Here is a 21451-nt window from a genome sequence, read left to right on the forward strand (position 1 = left end):
GGCGTTCCTTTACGTCATGACTTAACAAGCGGATAGCGCCTTACAACAACCAAAAGGAGCACAAGGCACTTTCCAGTAAAAACAGCTATAGACAATATTATGTACAATATATTATAATGTACATAAAATAGCAGTCAAATCCGAGGCTACATGTTAAAAGCTTGTATGAATGAATCTGTTTTCAACTGCGATTTAAAAACACTCAACACATTGATGCTTCGTGGACGTGCTGGAAGTGCGCTCCACAGCTTTGGTCACTGGACGGCAAATGACCGGACGAGTCCACAAATGAGAAGTCCTCAAAAACTGCCAATTTAGAAATCTCTGCCCACACAGAGGGGACTGTCGAAAGCAGAGGCTTGCTATTGGTCGGTGCTGCAAATGTGTGTATTAAAGTTCACCAAACTTGAACCCAACACAATTCATAAAGAAACCAGAAATACTTCTTTGTGACAATTACGCTGAGCAACAGTACATGTGAACGCAACAATTTTTGTCCCTCCTGAGGCTCCATCCTGTTGGATATGCTGTTTTTTTGCCATTGTCTGGCCATTGTGTGAATGATCAAGTTATTATGAATGAAGTTTCATTAGTGCCTGAGCTTAGATCGCAGACTCAAAAGCGATACTTACCCATTTAACAGGGTGGCACTTTCTTCCAGGGAGCGTATGCGCTGCCTGCACTCCATAACAAATGTATCCAAAGCATACCGACAAGAGTCCAGTAGCTCCTGTACTCCTCCCGTCCCACCGCTAGTGAGATGCAACAGGAGTCTCTCTCCATCCTCACACACCTGGGCCAAGCGCTCCTCTCCCTCCATGCCTTCCTCCACCGCAGTCTAATAATGAGGGGATAAATTAATCGTGTTACACGAGGGACAGAATGAACCATTGCTATTAGTAATGCTAAATGGCTCTTAATCCCATTCCCAAATTTCAAATCCAGATTATCCCCTATTAGATGGAGGTCTGAAAGGCTTCTTTATTGTTTTTTATGGCTGATTAGTAGGGACGCCACAATTCTCAATATAATATTGAACCGTTCAGTACGGCATTTATGGTTCAATACGCCATTCGTGAATTCGGGAATCGGTTCGTGAATCGGTTTTGCATTTAATTAATTATTTATATTTCTCTCCGTTTTAAATATTTCTCTCAGTTTATTTTGGCTCTGTTTGAGTGAGCCTGTGAGTCTACGCGCTGATACGAGCACATTTCCATCCACTAAAGTTAGGGGGTGTTTAGCCACGCGTGAAATGCTGGTGTCAGAGAGTTATACTCACGGAGCACTATAGTTATTCACAATCACCAAAGTTCATTATTTGCATGCGTTTTAAAGCCTTGCCGGTTAAACATTTAATTTGCGTTTTAAATGCACTGAGTGCGCTCACTAAAAGCCTGTCAAACACATGTGATTACTGGACTAAGTAGTATTACTGCGCTAATACTGTCAAATACACACAAGGTTAACATATAAACACAGTCGGTTATGTCTAAATAAAGGTAAAATCGTGTGTCTGTATGAGATGCGAGCAGGTCTTTAATTGACAGCAGCGCAGCCAGTGAACACTTGTCCTTAAAGGGACAGTTCACCTCTAAAATTATGTTAATAAAACAACAAAAGACAAAGAAAATGAATTAAAAAAAACTTTAAATACACTAGCTTTTAATCAATGTATATTGAAGACTATGTAGTTTTCATTTTAGCCTACATTCATTCAATTTCATACTTAAATGCTGCTGTACATCTGAGCTGCCACTGTAAATCTTTATATATATTTATTTTATATTATACAATACACTGGGAATGTGTTTTATTTAATTAAAGTTTTAAGTTTAACTAAGGGTTTTCAAGTCTTTTAAGTAAAATAATGAAAGAGTATTGCAAAAAAAACATTTTCTCCTTAACCTCTTTCTGTTCCTGTTGCCTAAGAATAGAATAGCAAAAAAACGAACCGAACCGAAAACCAAAGTTAAAAACTGAGGTATGTATTGAACCGTGGACTAACTGTATTGTTGCATCCCTTCTGATTTGTAGTAGCCGTATTGCTTTGCTCGTGGCAATGTTTCATTACATGGCTGAGTCATTTGTTGCATGGCGCTACCTTGAGTTTTTGTTGCTGGGATGAAATGGCGACAGCATCTCCTGTTTGCTCAAAGCACTCCTCAATTCCAGCCCTCAACTCAGAGAGCCAACAGTGAAAAGCATGTGCTTTCTCTAGTAGAAGGAGAGAGAGAAAGAGAAAGACAGTCCATATGAAGAAATGCATGTGAGCTGCTGCTGCATGCGGCCAGATGGACTGTGTAGGTGTGTATGGAACAGCGCGCTGTTGTCTTAGTAACCAGCCTCGACCGATTCCACCGGGATCTGTCATAATGTCAGTGGGAGAGGCAGCATCTGAGGCACAGGTGTGTGGCCGTCATGCTTTAAGGGAGTGCCGTGCACAATCACTTTAAACAACCATAAATAAATAAAATATCTATTATCAACTATTCATGAGACACTTGAATGCTAAGTGGCTTTAAAATCCAATCTATAGTCTTAGTTTTGCTCATCATAACTGACACCTACACTTCTGTTCAAAAGTCAGAGGTCAATATTTTTTTTAAAAGAAAGAAATTAATAGTTTTATTGAGCAAGGACACATAAAAGTGACTTTTATATTGTTCAAAAATATATATATTTAAATATTTTCTATTCATTAACGAAACCTGAATTCCACAAAAATAAAAAAAAATGTTAACACTGACATAACACTGATAATAATAAATAAATGTTTCTTGAGCAGCAAACCGTCATATCAGATGATTTCTGAAGGGTAAAGTACTAGAGTAATGATGCTGAACATTTAGCTTTAGTCACAGGAATAAATTGCACTTTAAAATATATTCAAATGTCGATCGATAATTAAATCGCACATTTTCTGTAATTAATCAAGATTCATTGTTTTAAATATATTTTTATATTGTAATAATTCAACATTTAATCTCCAAATTAATGTTGTAATATTTTAAAAAATTGGTTAAATAATTGTTTAATGAAATAAAATAATTAATTTTATGAAAGAAGGCATCACCAATACCAATGATGTCAACTGATGTCTCTATGATTTTTTTCTAATTTCTCAATTTTAGCCATTATTTATAGGCATTCAGCATTACAGTGCAATTGAAAGGTATTTTTAAACATTTTTTAGACTTGAAATAATATAACAATTTTTAATTTAAGTTAACTTAAAACAATTTTCACATAAACCCATTTTAATAAATCTCACATTTCCCTGTGACCTTTAATAAATCGCGGCTCAACGCTAAGGATTTTTTCTATTGGCCCCATCAGACCGGTTCAGAGTTTTACTTGCCCTGTCAAACTACACAAAAAAATATTGTTTATGATGTTTTTAACACGTTACCCTGTAAACAATGCTTTAAGATTTTGAGGAGAAATATACAGTTTGAATAAAGTTATCAAACAGAATGAGAGCATGATCATATAATGAAGAGCTAGCCAATGGATGACGGGAAAAATGGATGTTGCGTAATTGTGTTAAATATTTTGAATGCATTAAAATAGATATTGCAAAAACTGAATAGTGTATGTTTAAGATAACACTAACATGTTCATTTACCATGTTTTTGATCAAATAGATGCAGCCTTGGTGAGCATATGAGACTTCTTTCAAAAAAATATTAAATAAATCTTACTAACCTCAAACTTTTGAAATACAGTGTATATATATATATGCAAATATTTCTTAAATATATACATGTATGTGTGTATTTAAATATACAAAGTAATTACACAGTATTTGTATATATTTTACACAGTACACAAATGATGGAAACAAACTTTTATTTTGTATGCGATTAATTGTTTGAGAGCACTGCAATAATTTTTATTTTCTAAAGAATTAATAAATGATTGTCTGTCTGTCCGTCCGTCCGTCCGTCCGTCCGTCCGTCCGTCCGTCCGTCCGTCCGTCCGTCCATCCATCCATCCATCCGTCCATCCATCCATCCATCCGTCCATCCATCCATCCATCCATCCATATATAATTGATGTAATTAAATTCCCTCACCATTGAAGCGCAGCAGTAGAGCATCCTGAAGTGACCCCAGGATCTGGCTGCGGCGTTGTGTCACTTCCTCATTCCTCTTGACCAGGTCAGAGACAGCATTACCCAAAAGGGTCAGGTGCTGAGTTGGGTACGCTCTACACAGTGCCCTGAGAGACTCACTGGCAACGTCCAAACTCACCTCCAACTGTCTCTGTGACTTCTCAACCTCCTAAAAGACCAGAGGGGAATACACAGGGTATTTTGTTTTTTATTGACTGTTAAATGGTGATAAATAAAAACAATTCCCCAATGTGAAATGAACCGAGTGATACATTTCCATCCAGGAATTTCATCACATGATTAAACTACATGTTTAGCCTACTTTGCAGAATCCTAACTCTATATTTAAGTCATATTCAGTCCATTCACTGACCTTGATCTTAACAAAATTCTCTGGGTTAGACGATGTTGAAAACTCTGACAGCGAGTCCTCAGAGTTCTTCAGCTGTTCTGAAATCTGGGAAATTAGGTCTTGTAGCTGCTGCCTCTGAGAGTTGAAGTCTTTAAACATGCCTCTGGTGTGTTCGTACACCTCTGAAGCGTGGGAAATCTGCTTTCTCAGATCTGCAGCCATCACCTCAAAAAGCCAAAGATAAATTCTTGATTTACCAGTTTTTATTCTCTTTACATATTTGATGATCACAACAAACTGTCACATGATTACCTGCAGTGTTGGGGTAACGCAATACCAATAACTTGAGTAACATAATCAGATTACTTTTTCAAGTAACTAGTAAGTAACGCATTACTTTTAAAAACAAAATATCTGAGTTACTTTTTCAAATAAGTAGCGCAAGTTACTTTGTTTTGCCATTTATTGACTGACAGCTCTCGTCCCAATGTTGAGAAAAATCGTAAGTGCAGAAGCGTTGTGTGTGAACATGATGGTTATTGTGGTTCTAGACTAGATGTAAGCATGCATTTACTCATCTCACTTGCACAAAAAAATGAAACATCCTCAAAATGAACATGAATGCATGAAAATGCAATATCCGAATAGTATGAAAACCTCTGATAATTAAATATGTTAAATAAAATTTGTATGCATTTAATCTCACTTTATTGACCAATGTACCTGGTGACCAATGTTTTTATTGGTGAAGTGAGTGTTTAACTTTTTTTCTCCAGCATCCTATTTTTCCGTTATCCAGAATAGCAGCACAGCTGAAAGGTTTGTTTGAGCTGCACCCTTAAAATGGCACACGCCCAAAATGGGTGATATGGGAAAATTGGGTACTATTAGACTAGGCATGCTGGAACAAATCTAAAGTTTCTACATTTTTAAGCAAACTGTTCAGAACTAGCCAGACAAGCCAGACCCCCATTGACAGCTCAATCCGAGGGGCGGATAAACGGTTGTCTTTCAAACTCCCTCTGCACGCGATAGGATAGCGCTACACCAACCAGAGCAACGAAGGTGAAGCGGAGCTCGCTGACAGATTAAACATTCGCCGTATCCGGTCGGCTAAACTACGAACACATCTTCCCTTTTTAAGAATGACTTCAATGCCGTTCTTTTCTCAGAGAAAAGCTTAACTCCAAGTCTTCCAGAATCGCAGTCAAAGCTGATTCGAAAGACCGCCGTTCGCCAGTTTCTGTGTTTACTAGAAGCACGCAAACGCAACTCGGCCGTCGTCATTATGGCCCCGCCCGCCGACTCTATACACGATGTGATTGGGCCGTCCAGATTGTGAGGAACACAGCTCAGAAGGGTATTGAGAGTTCCTAGACGACACTTGCGGGCAGATTAAATTTGCTGCCGCTAGGGTGCGTCTAGATTTCTAGGCTAGTTCAAAACTGTTTTATAAGCAAAAATAGCATTTTTCAAATTTTCTGACCACTAAGTGGCATTGTGCCAAAACTGTACACGTCGCCTCAGATCATGGTTGTCATAACACACACAAAGTTTGGTCAGAATACACTAAAGCATTGCGGAGATATAAACTTTTCGTTATTTGACTGTTGTACTTGATGCGTGAATTTGCATTCCCTTTAGCTCGAGGCTTATTATTTCAATTTTGGTGTGAAAGGGTCTTTACATTTGCCCCAAAATATAACTTCTTTGTTATAAAAAATAAATAAAAAAATAATTAAAAAAAACACAAAAAACAAGCCCAGCCCAGGTGCAAAAAGTAATGCAAAAGTAACGTAACATTACTTTTCTTAAAAAGTATTTGAGTAACACAATTAGTTACTTTGGTTACACTTTATTTTAAGGTGTCATTGTTACAGTGTAATTATATAAGTACTGAGTAATATGAATTAACTGCATGTACTTACTATAGGGTTAGGGTAGGATTAGGGTTTGGTTGAGGGCTAATTGCATGTAATTATGCATAATTTACTGTTTTTACTAAGGTAAGTACATGTAACGTGTAACAAGGACACTGTAAAATAAAGTGTTACCGTTACTTTTTAAGGGAGTAACGGGACAATATTGTAATGCATTACTTTTCAAAAGTAACTTTCCCCAACACTGATTACCTGCAGTTCGGTGTGTGTGTGCTGGGTTTTCAACAGTTCCTGTAGCTCCGTCACCTTCTCTTGCAAGGTTTTCAGTTCATCCTCCTTATTGTCCAACTCCAGCTGTACAAACAGAAATGAAGGGAGTTGCATGTTTTGGTATTTTATCATGGTATGTTAGCTTTGGCCTGGCTAAACAGATCTCACCTTGAACTCAGTCAGACGCTCCTCCATGTCATGAGTGGAGAGGAGACTGGCAGCTCCCTCACTGAGCTCACAGACAGAGACGGCACTCCAACACTCAATGTCATTGGCCGTTTTATTAATGTTATTCCACAGCTCAAGAGAGCGAGTGTGCAGACTGATGTGTGCATCCATCCTCTCAGAGATCTGCACAATAGTGAACACTGGCCATAAGTGCATCATGAGGTGTAAATAATAAGACGCCTACAGTTGAAAGAGCAGACGCATCTCTGACGATACACTGTAAACCCTAATGCTCAAAATAATGAATTGGTTTAAGTAGAGTAAATTTAAATTTTCATTCAAATGAACATTTATGATTATTTACAACTTTCTTTTTCTTTTGAGTTCACAAAACTGACACATTTGAAGTAATCTGAATTGTTTAATTGGTTTGAGGTTTATGAACTTTACTCTTCAAACTCTTTCCCCGCCAGTGTTTTAAAAAAAACTTGCCAACCACCGCAAGGGTTTTTGACAATTTTCTCAAAAATTGAATAGCTCATAGAATATTTTGTTTAATGATTATCTGAGCATGCAATATATCAAAATAAAGAGCTGACCCTCTTCTTTAAAAAAACAAACAAAAAACATTTCATTCTAGCTTCATTTTTTATCAACATTTGCATATGGGTTTCATAAATAAACATTTTGAACAAAAAGCTGAGAAAACATTTTCAATAACTTGTTACGTAGTCATTTGTAGGAGCAATCATTCTTAATGACTAGTAATTAATAGGGCTGTAACGATACACCAAACCCACGATTCGGTTCGTATCACGATTTTTGACCCACGGTACGATACAAACCTCGATATGGGGGGGACAAAACAGTTTTATTCTGTACAGTATTCTGTAACCTATTTTGCCGTCAATACCATATATCTGTATGGTCAATAGGCTACTGCCGACATTTTCTTTGCGGTACCAATAGGCAATATATATTTAACATGAAGTATAGGGCCTCCTGTACATCAATACCAACAGAAGCGCCGCGTCAGACACGCTTCTGGTGTGCAAAGAAAGAGAAAACGCCCCGCGGATGACACGCAACAGAAACGCCACGCTCACACCACGTTGCCAGCCGGTTGGGGAAGCTTCTTGAAACACTTATGGCAAATTGTGTGGGTCTTGTCAACTACACGATTGCAATCCTTGTTCTCCACCGGGTAGCTGAAATGTTGCCATACTGCTGACTTAAAAGTTGGACCTGGACAGGAAGGATAATTCTGGGAAGGGGTGTGTCGCGATTCTGCCTCCTCACATCGCGATACAGGTTCGTGGACCTGCGTATTGCGATTTCGATTTCATATCGCATATCGTTACAGCCCTAGTAATTAAGTTTCTTAAGTACACAAATGAGCTTGACAATAAGAAAAATCTTCCTCCGGATAGATAAATCCCTGCTCAAGTTATTTCATAAAGTGCTTGGGACTAAACCGAACATGCCAAATAAATGACGTCTATGACATCTAATCAAGAGCATTAAATCCACTCACATCCAGCCACTGATCAACAATGGCATCCATCTCCGTTGTGACATTTTCACTCTGAATGCTTTCATCTGGAAGCTTCTTTAACACACCGGTGAGGCGTTTACCTGAACCAATGAGCTTATTCAGGTCTTCCTTGGTGGTCGCCAGCTCCGGCCGCACCGCTTCCAGCTGTGCAAACAGAGATAACAAAATGACCTGTGTGCTTGTTATCACAATTGTAATCTGGTGTTTAAAAGGTGAGGCACTAACCCGTGACAGAGCTCTACGGATGTCCTCTGGGTTGTGTGGGTCGGACTGGGCCACGGTGATGGCATGAGCTCTCTCTACGACCGAGCTGATCCTGGTTCTCAGGGTCTGGTATTCCCTACAGAGCTCCAGCAGGTTTGCACAAAGGTCATGGCTGTATGAGGACAAACACGAGCAGCCAAGTCTCATTTATTTTAGGCATAAAGTGAGTGACATCAACAGTATCAATAGAAATATGGAAACACACCCTGCAGTCATGGCAATAGTTTAAAGAGCCCCTGTGGAGAAAATCTATTTTTTAATGTTGTGTGTCTATGTGGTGTTTTTAATATGCTTTCAGACAAACCATGTGCAAATTCATAAGTCAACACCATTGCTGAATATTTTATCCTTAAATCTGCAGTGAACCAAAGATAGTCTCAAAAACATGGTTTGAAATCACTGCTGTTTCTGACGTAACAAACTGAAGCAGGGCAATATAGCGGTGAATTATGTATTTTATATGATGTTATGATGAACTATATGCTTTTCTCCACTGACGTTCTGTGATGTTCAAAGCGTTTCTAAGGATGCTGAGACTGAGATGGTGAACGGGAACATGGTTTGTGTAACATTAGCAACACATTATTAGCTGTTTGATAACGTAGCTAAAGGCTAATCATATTAATTACCGTTATGTTTCTGACGCTGTAAAGAGCGATACCTTTGTGCAGCGTTTACTACAGTAACTTGTGTAAAAGTTGAGCGAGTGGATCTCTGAGCTGAGTGAGTAAGTGGAGGCGGGGCTCATTCGCATATTCATGAATCCGTGAATAGTAAATGAAGCAAGAATGTAGAGTTACATTCAAGCTATTTTAAGGCATGAAGAATTAGTTTTAAGGGATGAAATTATTGGGGGGGGGGGTTAACACACTCTCCCCTTTCTTCAGTTTCTTTAATCCAAAGCGTAATGTATTTAGAGATTTACCCACATATCCATCAAACAGCACACACACAATAAACCACATTTAAATTGCATTTAAAAATGGCAACAGTCGCAACCTGTCAAAACATCCATCCATCAACCCACTGGCCCAGTCCAGCCTCTCCCTCCCATAAGTCATCCATATCAAGTTCAATTTGACAAACCATTCATCTAGCCATATACACCAAGACTTGGAAACTGTAATAATATACTCACTCCTCCACAATAATCCCCCTGATCCTCTCCCAGGTGGACTGGACCAACGCTACGTCCCGCTGGGCTTCCCCTGCCAGCTCAGAGTCTCTGCGGGCCAGTTGTTCTCCTTTTTCTCCCAACCACAGCTGACTGTGCTGTAGGGCCTGTAGCTCTTCCTCCAACTGCTTCAGCAACCACAACCTGACAAACACATAGAAAATTAGTAAAACAGCTTAGCACAAAATATAGGTTTGCCATCATTACAGTAAACTTACAAGAAGCACACATTAGCCTAAAGTAAACAACTAAACACCTCAATACCAAGTCCTATTGTACTATTGTACCAGAAATATAGCTGCAAGCAGCAATTATCAGTGCCAAGCACAAATAACACAATAAGTCATGCCAACATGACTGGGAGAATCAGACCAACTGCAACAATGAGCACTTATAGACATTTTAAGATGATTTTATGCAAAATGCCTAAAAAATAATTAATACAATCATTAGTAATTTAATTTAATGGTTTATCACTTTTGACCAATAGGTGGCGCTGTGACCAAACTGATGTGTTAGTTGAAAAAAGTAGGTTTTGAAAGAAAATCAGGACGTTCTGCCAAATATGCCAAAATTGGTATCTATGTTCTCAGCATAACCCAAGGAATCTATCAAGGCAATCGGCTAATTACAATCATTTAATTACAATAGGTTAATTTAATAATAAAAAATAAGTTATTAGCATTTTTGGAAATTACATTATAACTTTTGCAAGGTGTTGCAGCCCAGAAACTTTCTGAGTATTGTCAGGGCATGGTGCTCAAGAGATTTGTAAATATACGCCAATGAGTTTGTAAAAAAAATAGCATTTTACGACAATTCAAAATGGTTGATGCCAAAAATGGATGATATGGAAAATTGTGCATTGTTTGTGCAAATTTGGACAGTTGGTGGTGCTGGAGGGATTGAGTTAGAGACTCAAAATTGTATAACTTTCCCACAAACAGTTCTATGGAAAGCCAAAGATTTCCAGAGTGGAAGAATAAGAATAAGAACATCAATGGATACAATAGGTATCTACGCACCATCAGTGCTTGGGCCCTAATAACCACACCACATTTATAACACGTCTCATCAGACAGGGCCCTAAAGAGAGCAACGGTAAAGATAACTCAAGTGCCTGTACCTCTGTTGAAAGGCCTGTGTGCTGGCCTCTGTAGGCCATGGGATATTGGCTCTGTCCTCCAGCTTTGCCAGACTCCCGAGTAGCAGCTCCTTCCGACCCCTAAAGGAACTCCACATGGTCGCCAGTGCCTCTGCCTCGCTCTGCTTTGTCCCGATGCTCCTCTGAAGCACCTGCATGCTCAACGCAACATCATCCACCAGCCCTCTGCAGGATGTTCTTTCCTCCTCTGCCCCTTGTAAATGAAAGTGTGCCTTGTTTAGGATGATATCCAGGCTAATGGCATGCACCTCCAGAGATGCTAACTCCTTGGCAAGGTCCCCAAGTTCCCGATTTATGTCCCTGACTTTGCCGTCATCCCAGCTCTCTCTTCCTTCAACCTCTTCCTGGAATGTCTGTAGAAAGGTTCTGGCTTTATTATAAGTCTTATAGAAGTCTTTTAATTTGAGTAGTGCTTCGTCTCGATGCTCTATTAAACTCTGTGCTTCACTAAAGTGTTGAAGGCAGTCCTCCTTCCTGGTCTGGAGGTGCTGCAGGTCTTTTGGGGATATAGATGGGCTGAGGGCATCTAGATGAGGCTGTAAGGACTCCAATAACTTTCCTTGTGTCTGAAGGGATGTTTTGTCCTCCTTTAGACCATTGGAGAAACCAGTTGATTATATACATTTTCAATTACAACATTAAAGTGCCCCTATTATGTTTTTTCTAATCTTCCCTTTCCTGCAGTGTGTAATATCGCTGTTTGTAAATGTAAACGATCCGCAAAGCTGTAAAGTCGAAAGTGCACAATAAATAAAGTTATTGTCTCCCAAAAGAAAGAATCGACTCTGAACCGCAAAAATTAGTTGTTTGTATTTTGAATCCTAATGCGTGACGTGACGGTCACACATCCCCCATAATGCCCGCCAGTGTTGTATGCTGTACGCCCACAAACAACTTGACCCTTAATGTATATATTTCATATTGTATATACATCGAGAGTCAAGTGTAAGTTTCCGGCTAACTCGCGTTATTACTGTCTTACTGAAATACTTCTGCTCATCAGCTGTGGGCCACTATTACCTCAAACTGAGTCTATTAATGCAGATCGTCTGTCGTTCTTACTACTGTGAGGAAAGAGAAAGGATGGAGTGAGATTTGTTTTCCATCAGTCATTGACGTCAGTCCTGGGCTCACGTATGCGCTGTTATTGAATCAGTTCCCGCATGTGAACCAATAAATGAGAAATACACACATGGGTTTGTTGATGGACACACACTTGTTAATGCTGATGGTGAGGAATTACAGCTCAACATCCCATAATGAACCTCAAAATGAGTAGCGAATCACTGAGAAACTCCTGCTCAAGTCGTCCTTGTGATGGAGGTTCTGGAGCTGAAGTTTATGAAGCAATCAGCTGGTGTGTGTTGGGCGTTCTATGAATTCATTATAATTATTATTATTATTTAGCTTCTAAAACATGAGCTGTACCCGGCAGACCAATCACATCAGACTGAGTAATCCGGCCAATCAGAGCAGAGTATCTCACAGAAAGGAGGGATTTAGAGAAACATCCGTCGAGTCGTTTGAGAATCATTGAACACTGTGGTGATGTGCATTGTTTTATGAGAAAATGAAAGTGTTTTTTGACCTTTGATGCATGTAAACCTGTTGTAGGAGACTCCAAAACTAAATTAAGAGCCTTTAAAATAGCATAATAGGGACACTTTAATAAAAGGAATGATGACTGCATGACATAATGTACCTTGGTTTTGGATTCAGCCGTCTGGAGATCAGTGATGCTGACTTTGCAGGTGCTCTGAATGTGCCTGAGGAAGTTCTCCGTCCACTGAGTCAGATCAAGCAAGACCTGACTGAACTGCTCCAACTGAGCAAGATGGGACTGAAGTTCCTGAATCCTGAAAATACAAAATGAACGGTCAACACCTACCCATCAAGTTTTGTTCAAAATGTACAGAATTTATAAAATGAGGGAGTACATCATGAATTCATCTTCCAAACCGTGTTTTGTCTTATTCTGAAGCACTACAGTGCGCCTATAATAAGTGTTTATATCCTGATTATTAGACCCAGCAGGACGACAACCACTGCGGAGTAGCTCAGAACCTTCGTGACTCGTCATATACACAAACAGAAAAAAGTGACTTGGGCTACAAACTGCATGCAGTTGCCAAAAGTTGCATGTATACGTGTGCCTTTAATGTAATGCAAATGAAACAATGTAAAATATGCAGTAATTCACACAAAATTGTAATTAACACAATTAGACCTGCGAGACAAATTCTTACCATCCCCAAACATTTTAACAGTAGTGTAAGAAAACTTTAGTGAACCATGATTTACTTCTTGCTAATGCTTGTCAGAGGCAGATGCTATGGGAAGCATTCCCATTCTGAGACATTCATATTTTTTGTCTATTTTTCTGGGAGAGAAAGTGATACAATTTTAAATGTGTACAGTGCGTGCAGTATTATGCAAGTTGATATTCAGATTAAAAAAAATTTCATGCACATTTTACCAATTCCAAACCACATCCATCTTAAAGGTGCACTGTGTAATATTTAAGAGGATCTATTGACAGAAATACAAAATAATATACATGTTATATACATATATACATACATATATGTATGTTTTCAGTGGTGTATAAAGACCTAACATAATAAACCGTTATGTTTTTGTTACCTTAGAATGAGCGGTTTCTATCTACACACCGCAATTCTCCTTACAGTGAAGGCGGCATTTTGCCTCATGTTTCTACAGTGGGCCTAAATGGACAAACTGCTCCACAGAGCGCTAGCTACTCTCTTCTGTCTCAGACGACATCTTTGTCCTGTTTAGGCCACCATAGCTTCTCTATGTGCTTCGAAAGAGAGGGGTGAGCAGTGGGTGTTTGCAATTCGCAACCTCACCACTAGATGCCGCTAAAATTTACACACTGCACCCTTAAAGGGGGGGTGAAATGCTGTTTCATGCATACTGATCTTTTTACACTGTTAAAGACTTGGAATCCCATACTAAACATGGACAAAGTTTCAAAAGTTAAGGTGGGCGTTTGATGGGAGTATTTCTTTGTCAAAAATACTACTTCCGGTTAGTCATAAGTTTCGGCAAGTTTTTTTCGATCATGGGTCCACTTGACGTTAATAAGTCGGAATTTCCTTGTATGGGCCTTACGGACAATTCTACCGGAAGAGCGTGAGAGAGAGAGAGGGAGAGAGCGAAAGTAACAGGCTACCCCCATTAAAGCACTGGCTCGTAGGCTGCGCTGCACAGGTGATGTGACTTCAAGAAATTAACAATGTCACCAAAAAAGTGCGTTTTTGGTTACCAGACCAAGCCAGTCCTGTACAGATTGCCAAAAAACCCAGCGTTAAGGCAACAGTGGATGTAATTTGCTCTTCCGGATCAGCAACTGAGTTTCGCAAAGGTTTATGTCTGTTCACTGCATTTCGGTGCAAACTGTTTCATAAACAAGGCCCAGCTCGACGCCGGATTTTCCGATCGCCTAATGCTGAAGGATGGAGCAGTCCCAACGATAAAGGTCCCAACGTTAGAACCGCAGACGGTGAGTAAGACTGCTTCAAATGTCTGTGTTTTTGCCTATGCCCATCAAGTAGCCCAAACATGATCACGTATAGTTAATTGATCAATGGAGCATGCGATGTGTAGTGCGTGTACATTTGTTTAGCTGGCCACTATATGTGTAACTTTATGTTTGTGTATTGTAAAAGCACTCCAAACAACAATACACAAAGAGTGGGGAAATATGTTGAACTAAATAAGCGCGCTTCTTCATTCAAATGCGCTACTATTCCGTGTCTTTCTATGTAAACACTAGCCTGCCGTGCAAAACCAGTCCGCTTACTACAATTGTCTACACAAACCACGCGTAAACACACACACACGTGCACAACTGCACTTCCCACATGTACACCTTCAAAGACAAAAATACGACGATATAATTCAAGTATAAATATGTAAATAACACAAGCCGCTAAGCATATTATATAGTTAGTGTATAACTTGTACCACATAGAGACGTCCTGCTCTAGTCGTTTTTTGCTGCTGCTCCTGTTCAACTTCAGCCTCTGGGTCTGATTCCGGATCATAGATGTATGGCTGTATCTGATTAAAAGCCATATTTTTATTTTGAATAAAGTTTCCCCCCGCTGTTAGGGATGACACAGCTTTACGACGCACTCAACACAACAGCGGCGCGCACACGTCATTATTTAGCTCCGCTCACACGATACGCCCCCACCCGCTCAGCTTTTTTCGGAAAGACTCGGAACAGCGCATCTTTCTTATATAATTATAAAAAAAATAAAGACTTTTCGGAGATTTGCAGGATGCAATGCTACTCTATAGGTACTCAAGATTGACATGACACTGACTGAAACTGAGTGTTTCACCCCCCCTTTAATAACTACTATTAATTTTGTATTTAATAATTTATAAGTGATATATATAATTGTTAAGGAAAGCTGGATTTGGAAAACCTTATATTCATGTATGTATTTCATAACACTTCAGGTTGTGATTCTTATTACGTGTGGACCATATTTCCGGATTCTTTATCTTAGCAAAGTCTCAGATCCTGACACCTTGTACTTCTACTCCAGCTAAGCTCCATTCTGGAAAATATGGCATTAGAGACCAAATGGTTCCTGATGGATTCACACCTAATTCTTCAACCCAATTCCTTCTTTTTTTTCTCTTTTTTTTTTGCAGTTAATGAGTCTTTCTTCTTGGCATGTTTTTATATGACCCTGCTGAACCAATGAGCGTTTTGCTGTCCATTGGTCATGCCTTAATTTAGCAATTTCTAGTATTGCATTAGTATTGTATCCTTCTCATGGGCATTTAATAATTTTGGACATTTCAGTGCTAGTTTGGCACATTTTACCTGTAAAGGAAAACCTGCTTAATAATTATGCACACCTGGAATATAATGCATTTTTCACTTCCAGCCTTCTTTAACAATTATATATCACTTATAATTGATTAAATACAAAATTAATAGTAGTTATTATGATTAATGTGGTTTGGAACTGAAAAAATATGATCAGAATATCAACTTGCATAATAATTATGCACACACTTTATACTTACTGATGAAGATTAATTATGTAGAGTGTGTTTGAATTCAGACATGAGCCATTTGTGTGCTATGTTTAACACTCTTACCATGTGTGGAAAACTACTGAGAGGGATTGTTTTGACAATGTGGGTATAAGAGACTGTGACTTCTGTTATGACATTCAGGATGGCTGTATGACTGTGACTCTTTTCTTGCTAGAAAATAAATCTTTATAAAGACAAGTGGCAAAGGTTTGTCTCTTATTCAGAAAAGCAACAGAGTTCATTTTTTTTCCATTACAATATAAATAATTACCTGAGTGGTATATTAGTACTGAGAGAACACCACCTCTCTTCCAGGCTACAGTGAAGATCTCGCATCTCTGCAGTCCTTTCCTCTGAGGCTGAGGAGTACAGAGACTCTGCTCGGGTCTCCAAACTTTCCAACAAAGACTCCTGAGAGGGAACTTCTGACTGCATGTCCTGGCACATCATAAAAAATATGCCATTGGTTCAAAGTGTCCCAAATTGATTTTGAGAGTTTTAAATAAGTGATGGTAATTCAAACAATAAGCATTAAACATAAAGAGCCAAGGATGTAGAAAATGCCTTTCAGACTTGGCACTCACCTGCAGCATCTGAAGCTGGCTCTGAAGCTTCACGTTGTCTGTGGTCAGGTAGGGAGAATCTGAACTGCATAGAGTTTCACACCTGTTCAACCAGGACTGCAGAAGTGAGAGATCTCTCTCACATCTATAAAAGCAGACAGTCAAAACATTGGTTTTTAATATGACAATCTTTTAGCCTGACGTGGTCATACTCAATTCTAGTCAGAATATGAGTCTGATACTGCTCCATTGGGCTGTGATTATGGGGTGTGTTTCAACCGAACCAGGAAAGACCTCAATTTGATAGACCTACAACCAATCAGAGCAATGAAGCGACGCATTACGTTAGTTGTCAAATGTCAACAGAGCTCAACTGCACAGTGTTGCCAAGTCTGTGTTTTTTTCCGCAGGTTATTTTTCATGTCTGCGGGTTGAAGTGACCACAATTATGTGATATAGACCCAAGAATGCAAATTTTAGCAGGCAACCTTGTCAAAATAACACACAATTACCCCCCCAAACGGCATTTTTTTCCCAGAGAACCCCACAGAGAACCTATTGTTTTGGGATATTAGTTAGCGGGTTTTGTTGTAAAAACTTGGCAACCCTGTCTGCACGCATGCTGTAATAAATTCCGTCTTTGTCTGTGTTGTAAAAAAAATTTTTTAAGGATACACAGAGTACTTACCAACATGATCATCATTTCAGAGAGAAAAAGTGAAGGTGAATGCATATACGAACAAGTTTAGGATTTGAACAAATTCAATCCAAGTGCACTTGATGACGTGGATGATTACGCTACTGTTTATCATCTGTCCATCATCGTCTAAAGCCCGCCCTGACAATTTCATTAGTCCGAACAGATTCTGTTTGTGCATAATTACTCCTCTATGGATCAAGTCCAGACCGAAGTGCCCAAGCTCAAATGTTGTGGGCGGGGCTGAGTTCAGCTGGCATCCAGGCTAACAATCTTTAATTTAAGTTAAAAAAATCACTTTCATTGCAGTCAACACGCATTATGTCATAAATAAATATGCAAACACATACCTTTGCCACAGAGTCAACAGGTTCTCCAGTTTTGATTGTTTTTCAGTGGCTTGCTGGGTATATGATTGATGAGCTTGCTGAAGGTCAGCCACAGCTTTCTCCATCCGTCCCCCATCAGACAGCCTCCTCCAGCCCAGACTCAGAGACATCAGCCTGGGCCCCAGCTGCTGAAGACGCTGCACTACATCCTGAGAAGAAGGAAATTAATGTTACTAAAGACCACAACCTCTAGCGTCAGTCGCTAGAGCGTCTCGAGATCAGGGCCATTGACCAGGATGGGAGTGAGGTTAGATCTGTGCATGTAAACCTCACTCCCGTCCGGGTCAACGGCACCAAATGTAACCAGTCCTACTCAACCCGCTCCAAATGGGATTCGAACCAGCTTGGGAGACGGGCCCTCTAACAAGGGGCTAAAGACCACAGGCATTAGTGTCAGTCGCTAGAGCGCCTCTTGAGATCAGGGGAAGGAGGTTAATAATTTTAATAATAATAATTTGTTCGATTTATATAGTGCTTTTCTAGGCACTCAAAGCGCTTTACATTGAAGGGGGGAATCTCCTCAACCACCACCAATGTGCAGCATCCACCTGGATGATGCGACAGCAGCCATATTGTGCTTGAATGCTCACTACACACCAGCTTATGGTGGAGAGGAGACAGAGTGATGAAGCCAATCAGGAGAGGGGGGTGATTAGGAGGCCATGATGGACAGAGGCCAATGGGCAAATTTGGCCAGGATGCCGGGGTTACACTCCTACTCTTTATCGAAGGACATCCCATGGGATTTTTAACGACCACAGAGAGTCGGGACCTCGGTTTAACGTCTCATCCGAAGGATGGTGCTCTTTGTCAGTACAGTGTCCCCATCACTATACTGGGGTGTTAGGACCCACACAGACCACAGGGTGAGCACCGCCTGCTGGCCTCACTAACACCTCTACCAGCAGCTACCTGGTTTTCCCAGTTGGTCTCCCATCCAGGTACTGACCAGGCTCAGCCCTGCTTAGCTTCAGTGGGAAACCAGTCTTGGGCTACAGGGTGATATGGCTGCTGGTTAACACTTAACACACACAGCTAACGGCCTACAACAGTTACATGAGCAAAGATGAGCATAACCAATGTCCATCGCATTTGGAGATTGCTATGTAAATGCGTTTTTTTTTTCATCTCACTAACATTTACATATTTCAATTGCTTAAAACGCCATCAATAAAATGAACTAGCTAGGTTAGCTGATTTTTTTAAAAGTCCACAGATATAACACTTTCTCTAACAAGCAGATGCAATGAGACCTGGTTTCCTGTTTGTTCATGTGATGTTCGGCATTAAGCCTATAGGGCATCTTGTACTAATGGACCTCTGGCTGAATGTGTGGATTATTCCATGCAGCCTTTCAAGTGTAAATAGCTTATCCTTTAATCCGGACTGCAAATTGATTTTTACGTTCTGCATCTTGGCTTGGTCTTCCTTACTCCACAGTTCTCTTAAGGATTATTTAACAGCAGTCAATATATTTTTACACATGGCTTATTATAATAACCCTAAAACACAAAAACAAAACTGAAGCTGTATCCTAGGAGACGGCAATAAACAGACATGCTACAGCTAATGCAATCCCTTAAAGGATTAGTTCACTTCATAATTAAAGTTTCCTGATAATTTACTCACTCCAATGTCATCCAAGATATTTATGTCTTTCTTTCTTCAGTTGAAAATAAATTAAGGTTTTTGAGGAAAACATAACATTCCAGGATTTTTCTCCACATAGTGGACTTCAACGAGAACCAACAGGAACCAACGGGTTAAAGGTCCAAATTGCAGTTTCAATGCAGCTTCAAAGAGCTCAACACAATCCCAGCCGAGGAATAAGGGTCTTAATCTAGCAAAACAATCAGTCATTTTCTAAAACAGCTCGTCTGTTTGATCGGACCACACGGGTCAGCCTTCGCTCCCCTCGTGCATTAATGAGCCTTGGCCGCCCATGACCCTGGGGTCGGTTCTCCACTGTTCCTTCCTTGGAGCACTTTTGATAGATACTGACCACTGCAGACCGGGAACAGCCCACAAGAGCTGCAGTTTTGGAGATCAAAATTTGGCCCTTGTCAAACTCACTCAAATCCATACGCTTGCCCATTTTTCCTGATTCTAACACATCAACTTTGAGGACAAAACGTCTACTTGCTGCCTAATATATCCTACCCACTAACAGGTGCCGTGATGAAGAGACAATCAGAGTTATTCACTTCACCTAATCAGTGTTTACTGGTATATGTTGAAACTCCTAAGACCAACTGGCTAGTGGCAATTTACACCCCTGCTCTAGATAACATAGAATATGGTATGGAAAATTATTTATTTAGGTCTTTAAGTTGCCTGTTCAAAACTCATGCAATACTAACCATATGTTCATGGAGAGTTTTATATGTTCTTGATGCGGATGTGCAGGAAGTAACCGGTATGTTTAGTTTTTCCTGTAGTCCATTCAGCAAACCTTCCACCTACGATGCATGAACACATTGAATAGCACACACTCAACATGACTATATCAGACCAGAGTAGCACAGAGAGCCATGGATATAGTGTTACCTCATTGAGATCTTGAGTAAATTGTTTTGTATTTCTCAGACTAGAGTGAAGTTCAGCCTCTCGTTGTTCCACGCAGTTCTTAAACTCCTCCTGGTATCTTTCAATCTGCATCAGACGTGCTTTAATTCGCCCTGCCTCATTCGGTGCAACAAAATGAATTAGAGATTGAAACTCTGTCTCCAATCGGCTAAAGATGTCAATCTTCTCCTCCAAGCCCTCCGTCAACATCTAAGCGGGAAAACAATGAGGAGACATCATTCACTGAGCGCTAAATGAAACCTATCATGTTGTCTGGTTAATTTGGTTATGTTTATTAAGTTACAGTCTTCTGATCCAGGTCATTATCTCTGTTTACCTCCACCGTGTGAATCTGCTCCTCAAGGTTGGCAGAGGATCTGCTGAAAGCATCAAGCTCACTCTTACTATCACAGACCCATGAGAAGAAAGCCTCAGACTCACAACTGAACCGTTGCCACCATCTGTGCATCATCTCCAGATCTGACACACTATTGGAACAGAGACAAACAGGAAAAAAACACCCCTTGTGAACAAGAGTACCTTTAAAAAGATTATGGAAATACTGTACTATTCTTTTCCCAAGGAACATAATTAAGGAATTCACAAAGGATTCATTTTGATAGTATCTGCACACACACCCATCTGCAAGAAATAATGTGCGTAGTGTGAATTGTGCAGGATTTGTATCTACAGTAGATATAGACTTAAAGCTATCTTACATTTTCCTGAGGCTGGCCTGTATCTCCTGCAGTCTGTCTTTTGTGGACTGGGCCTGATCCTGTAGTAAAGTCTGATTGTGAGGACCAAGTTTGATATCCGCTGCCTTCTTCACCAGGGACTCGGCTCGTACAGAAAATGTGATGCCCTGCTCATGAAGCTCCTAAACAAACACACATATATGAGTATTATTATTCTTAGTCCAACAAGAAACTACTATTTTTCTTTGTCTGTCCTCTCACTTCAATGTTTTTCATTTCAGTCTTGAGGGTGTCCAGGTTGCTGAAGATGAGCTCCCTCTGCAGGACAGGACTGACAAGACACACAAACTGCCAGATGGCCTCCCTCTCCAAATCAAACTCCTGCCATGCTTTCACAATGACCTAAAGAGCAATGAGAATGACATATTACCAACTGCAAGTCATTTGAATGATTGCATTTCTTTCCAATTTTTCATGTTGCATTACAGGGTTACACTTATGCACAAAAT

General features: G+C 39.9%; 1 protein-coding gene and 1 pseudogene across 5 annotated transcripts in view; both read right to left on the minus strand.

Annotated features, from left to right (window-relative positions):
- The window catches only part of syne1a (spectrin repeat containing, nuclear envelope 1a), a 202090-nt gene that overhangs the window by 137167 nt on the left and 43472 nt on the right, over positions 1–21451 (minus strand). For 4 of the 5 annotated variants that reach the window (XM_067416807.1, XM_067416806.1, XM_067416808.1 and 1 more), the window contains exons 1-16: positions 20227–20469; positions 20040–20138; positions 17641–17828; positions 16615–16738; positions 16302–16468; positions 12648–12801; positions 10907–11532; positions 9745–9924; positions 8568–8718; positions 8322–8486; positions 6788–6970; positions 6602–6703; positions 4491–4694; positions 4079–4286; positions 2105–2217; positions 633–838 (exon numbers count right to left, since the gene is read on the minus strand). In XM_067416807.1, the coding sequence (XP_067272908.1) occupies positions 633–838; positions 2105–2217; positions 4079–4286; positions 4491–4694; positions 6602–6703; positions 6788–6970; positions 8322–8486; positions 8568–8718; positions 9745–9924; positions 10907–11532; positions 12648–12801; positions 16302–16468; positions 16615–16738; positions 17641–17828; positions 20040–20138; positions 20227–20454 (3098 nt within the window). In that variant the 5' untranslated portion in view covers positions 20455–20469. Of the gene's footprint in view, positions 1–632; positions 839–2104; positions 2218–4078; positions 4287–4490; positions 4695–6601; positions 6704–6787; positions 6971–8321; positions 8487–8567; positions 8719–9744; positions 9925–10906; positions 11533–12647; positions 12802–16301; positions 16469–16614; positions 16739–17640; positions 17829–20039; positions 20139–20226; positions 20470–20581; positions 20733–20963; positions 21125–21203; positions 21345–21451 lie in introns of those variants that run through there. The other variant, XM_067416809.1, reaches the window with a different exon arrangement.
- LOC137042086 (5S ribosomal RNA) lies at positions 18579–18695 on the minus strand (annotated as a pseudogene).

The sequence above is a fragment of the Pseudorasbora parva genome, chromosome 15, assembly GCF_024679245.1.
Source record: "Pseudorasbora parva isolate DD20220531a chromosome 15, ASM2467924v1, whole genome shotgun sequence".
NCBI classification, from domain to species: domain Eukaryota; kingdom Metazoa; phylum Chordata; class Actinopteri; order Cypriniformes; family Gobionidae; genus Pseudorasbora; species Pseudorasbora parva.